Source organism: Pinus tabuliformis, chromosome 7 (assembly GCF_031772625.1).
Source record: "Pinus tabuliformis cultivar Carrire ecotype Pingquan chromosome 7, CPIR1, whole genome shotgun sequence".
In the NCBI taxonomy this organism is placed as follows: domain Eukaryota; kingdom Viridiplantae; phylum Streptophyta; class Pinopsida; order Pinales; family Pinaceae; genus Pinus; species Pinus tabuliformis.
In genome coordinates, this window is record NC_142293.1 from 947,700,715 (window position 1) to 947,705,543 (window position 4,829).

Genomic DNA, 4,829 nt, shown 5'->3' on the forward strand with positions numbered 1-4,829 from the left:
GGCAGCAGGCACTGAGGTAAGCCTTAACAAGTCCAAAGTTTGTTTCCTTAACACTAATATTGCTATTCAGAGAAATATTACCAGAATTCTTGGATTTCAAAGAGAACAGCTACCTTCCAAATATCCTGGCATTCCTCTTACTGACCAACCGCTAAGCAAGAAAGTGTGGGAACCCATTTTAAATAAGCTACAAGACAAGATCAAAAAATGGACATACAGATCACTAAATCTAGCATGATGCCTTGTGCTCACACAAGCGGTCCTGCAGGCCATTCCCATTTTTATGTTTTAGGCTCTTCCTGCTCCTCAAGGTATCAAGCAGCTAATAAGAAGCATTCAAAGGGACTTTTTGTGGGGCAGAGGGGAAGAGAAAAATAAGTGGGCTTTAGTAGCCTGGGACAAGCTTTGTAAGCCCAAGAGCCATGGTGGTTTGGGGCTTCATGATCCTGAGACCCTCAGCAAAGTCTTGGGAGCCAAGCTTTGGTGGAGATGGATTAAGGAACCGAATGCCCCCTGGGCTAAGCTTTGGAAACAAAAATATGCCAAGCACTGGCAGGAAAAGGATCATATTAGAATGTCAGGGCAAATCAGGGGCTCCCATATTTGGAACCTTGCCTGGGATAATAAAAACATTGTTCAGCACCATTGTTTTTGGGAAATTCAGGCAGGGGATCTTGCTCGATTTTGGGAGGATAACTGGCAACAGGAACCCAACCTTTATAGGGATGAATTTGCAGATCTCAAAAATGACACAGACAGCAAAGGTATGGTTATGGTAAAAGACTTCTAGGATCAGGAAAGGAACAATGGAAAATGGAGGGAGTGGAAGGATCTTGGATACAGTGATGAAAACCAACTGAAAACCAAGGCAGAAGCCCTCACCCAGGAGCTCGATCATAGAAGGATTCTTGTCTCTTCCTCAACGGATCAATTAAGATTGGGAAAGAACACTCAAGGCAACTTTAACCTCAAAGAGGCCAAACGGGAAGTCATAGGATTTAACGTTGGGAATCCTGATCAGATCTAGAAGAAACTCTGGAAAAGTCCGCATTGGATGAAAATAAAGCTTTTCATCTGGCTCATGCATCAAAGGAAGATCTTAGCCTGGGAGAATCTCCTCAAGAAAGGCTTCATTGGTCCTTCCAGGTGTTACCTTTGTGGTGCGCATGAGGAGACGATCGAACACCTTCTCAACCTCTGTCCTTTCACTTCAAAGGTGTAGGACTAGGTGGCTGCTATCTTTAGACAAGCTGATAGGGATAGTCTCAGCATATCCAACACTCTAAAGAACTGGAGGAAGAAATTCTCAGGGAATGAGATAGTTAATAAAGCTTGGATTTTGGTTCCAGGTTTTGTCATCTGGCATGTGTGGAAAGAACGCAACAGTCGAATCTTCAAAAACAAAACTCACAGGCCCCAACACATAATTGAGCAAATTCTAAGGCAGCTCAAAGACACAGTTAGAAGCTTGCTGAGGACCCTTCCTAAAGATCCTCCCCTGCCCCATGAGGAGAGAATTTTACTTCACTTGGGGCTCCAGTCTATTAATCCTTTGGGAATAATGAAGACAGTGAACCTTCTAAACACATGTGCTACCATCTGGAAGCCTCCTCCTTATGGTTTCTTAAAAATCAATATTGATGGAGCAGCTAAGGGCAACCCAGGATTAGCGGGCTTTGGGGGTGCCATAAGAGACGATGAGGGACAAATACGTTTGATCTTCCATGGCCACTTAGAGAAGGCTACAGACAACATGGCTAAGCTCATGGAATTAGAGCAATGCTTGGAAATCCTGGTGAATTCAAGTTCACACAATGTTATAATTGAAGTAGATTCAGAATTAATTATTAGAGCGGCTAAGAAGATTAGTAATGGCACCTCTCCAGATAAAGTGTCGAAGCACTGGAAGCTCTTGCAGGTTTTTTACCGCATCTATTCTCACCTGCGAACCCTCAAAACTGTCAGATTTGCTCATGTGAAAAGGAAGGCTAATATGTTAGCGGATCGGTTGGCGAATGAAGGAGTCACAAATAGGGATAGGGATTCTAGGTATGATTGGGATTTGGTTCCCTCGGTAAATTGTGGGAGGATTGTCTATGTAACGCTACCTAGGATATGGAGCTATGGACTAACAGGGAGGATCAGTGGAACCCTGAAGATCAACGGGAGGTTGGAGGACTCCATACAGTCCAACTCATCATGCTTTGGTGATTTTCCAAGGTCAATATTCCCTTTGATCGAATGAATAATGGTTTGACTCGGACTATTCCATAGGGTGGGGTAGCCCTCGTCATTTGGCTTAGGTGGTGGTTGACAGAGAATCCAAGTGAATGAGATTGGCTCAAGTACTGATCACTAGAAGGAATTAAGGGACAGCACATGGCGAAAGGTCAAGTGGGTTTTTACACGAGTCAACCAGTCTAATACCCCAAGTGGTATATCAGGTGGGGTCTAAACAGTTTTCGGTTTTTCTGTGTTTGGCTCCGATTCCACTCTTTGAGCAATACATTGCAGAATGAGGAGATAGAAAACCGCCCTCATCGGGCAGTTAACTCTCTCGTTTCTTGGCCTTCCTATATCCATGATGACCATTGGATCTTAATCAGTGGATCAATGGTGGCGATTATGTATGTGTGTTGGTCGGACCCGAAAAATATTTAGAGTGTTATGCTTTAACTTCCCTCGGGTCTATTTGTCCGTTTGTCAGTTTGTCAGTTTTCAGTGTGACTTGTGGTGGGACCTCTTTTGGTTCCATGGCGGGTTTTAGACTTGTCCTCCAAGGTTTACTATGCTCCTTGTGCTTTGTTTGGTGGTTCTCCTTGGATTTCCGATTTAGGTTCTCTTAGTTTTGGGAGATTGGATTGGTTTAGCTTGCCCGGCTGACAATTGAACTCTCGCAGAGCGGGTGTGGCTCCTTATAAATTATGCATATTTGACTTAGTTTAATAGAAGGTCCTACTCTTTTTTTTTGCTTAAGCAAGAGTCTTACCTTCTATTTCCATTAAAGTGTAAAATGTATTACATAATTTACATCAGCTCACAAGGAACTGTGATCTAAGTGAAAAAACCAAAACTACAATTTGCCAGGCTCAAGGCCTAAACCCCACCCCTAACACACAACACTTCTAAACAATAAAAAGGAATACAAAGCCTCCAAACGGTCAAACCCTTATAAGTCGATTCCCCCAACAGAAGAGGCCCATCTGAAACTGATAATTCGGGTCGGAAAGACTCCCCAATCCTAAAAGCCATCAACAACCTAATATCGTGCACCGCCCGACTTGCATCTTAAATCTCAGTTGTTAGATCCTCCCGACCAATCCAACGGTTGTGAAGGATTTTGCACTGTGAAGATGCCTGACCCTTACCCAGAATGTCCAACTGACTTGCACGATCCATCCTAACCGTTGATCTGCCATTCCTGATCCGATGGCTGAGGATCATATCGCGCGGGGCAACCTCACCAGAAAATAATGCACGATGAGGGTGGTATTCCAACTGATCCCACTGCCACCTGTTTCTCGTTGTATGGAATCGCTCCAAAATCTTCAAAACCACTTCCTACTTGCACAACATGCGATCGCCGGAGAACCACCCCCTACGTGGTAAGACGATCGCCGACGGAAAACTGGTGGTATTGTGGCCAATAGATGATCCCTGAAACTAATCACTCATCATTTTCCCTCCTCGGCTATGCCTGAACCCATGCATGAAACTACATCTGCCCTTCAACCATTTTGTTAAAAAACTGAAACTCCCCATTTGCTTCCCTCTAGGATTTTAGGGCAAATTCTTTCCCCATCCTGTAACCGACCGGACCATACAGAAACAAAATCAGCAAGACCTAGCCTCAAAGTCTTTGTCCTCTTCTGCTTGCTCATGACACAGAGTTTTTACTCTGTTCTGAGGCCACTCTTGCCACTCCATTGTTACTCTGATATCAGAACAGTTCACCCCTTGGTTGGATAGTAGATCTGCCAGTTTATTGGCTTTTTTGCAAACATGGTTGAAACTAATTGTACAAAGTCCTTGGAGGTGACCCTGAATTCTCTGGAAAACCTGGATTAGCCTCCAGTGTTTTGAAACTTTCTCCGTCCCTATTCCATAGCTGATTATTTTCACCAAGTTAATGATTAACTTAGAGTCCGCTTCTATAATCACATTCGAGCAGTTGTCCTGCTTCAGAAACTCTAAGCATTGCTCCATAGCCATTAGTTCCGCCATGTTATTGGTAGCTTTTCCTAAATGGCCATGGAAGATGGAGATAATACCTCCTCTTTCATCCCTTAAAACCCCACCATAACCAGCCATTCCCGGGTTGCCTTTGGAAGCCCCGTCAATATTGTATTTCAAATACCCTTCCGGGGGGGGGAAGCCAGAACTCTTTCTCCATATTTATTGTGATTCCTTGCCTATCCAGGCTTTGGGGAATAAGCCCCTGAATACCCAACTGCCTGAGAATTTTCAAATCTGCCTCTGAAGGAGGATTTTTAGGATAATTATGAACTGTGGTTCCTACTGTCTCCTTCAGCTGTTTCAAAATCATCTCAAACAGGAGATGAGGGGGTTTCTTTTCTTCCTTAAATATTCTCTTGTTCCTCTCTTTCCAAACATTCCAAATAATAAAGCTTGGTGTAAGGGCCCAGGCCGAGTTAAGCAATTCATAATCAGAAAAAAAATTTCTTCAATTATTGAGGGTAATAATAATACTCCCTTTGTCCCTATCAGATTGACGAAAAATGATAGCAAAAGTATCCCATAGCTAGGAGGTGAAGGTGTAGCTATTGAGTAAATGTTCCATAGTCTCCTCTTGAGCTTCACAGAGCTGA

General features: G+C 43.5%; 1 protein-coding gene across 1 annotated transcript; it reads right to left on the minus strand.

Moving 5' to 3' along the window:
* Nucleotides 1-3,834: 3,834 nt before the first annotated feature.
* LOC149250754 (uncharacterized) lies at nt 3,835-4,311 on the minus strand. The gene has a single exon (XM_089453740.1). It carries the CDS (start codon nt 4,309-4,311, stop codon nt 3,835-3,837), a length of 477 nt encoding a protein of 158 aa, XP_089309866.1.
* Between the last annotated feature and the right edge of the window lie 518 nt (nt 4,312-4,829).

Excerpts from the sequence above, each read along its gene's own strand:
- LOC149250754 (XM_089453740.1), bottom strand. The coding sequence starts at position 4,311 with ATGGCTGGTTATGGTGGGGTTTTAAGGGATGAAAGAGGAGGTATTATC.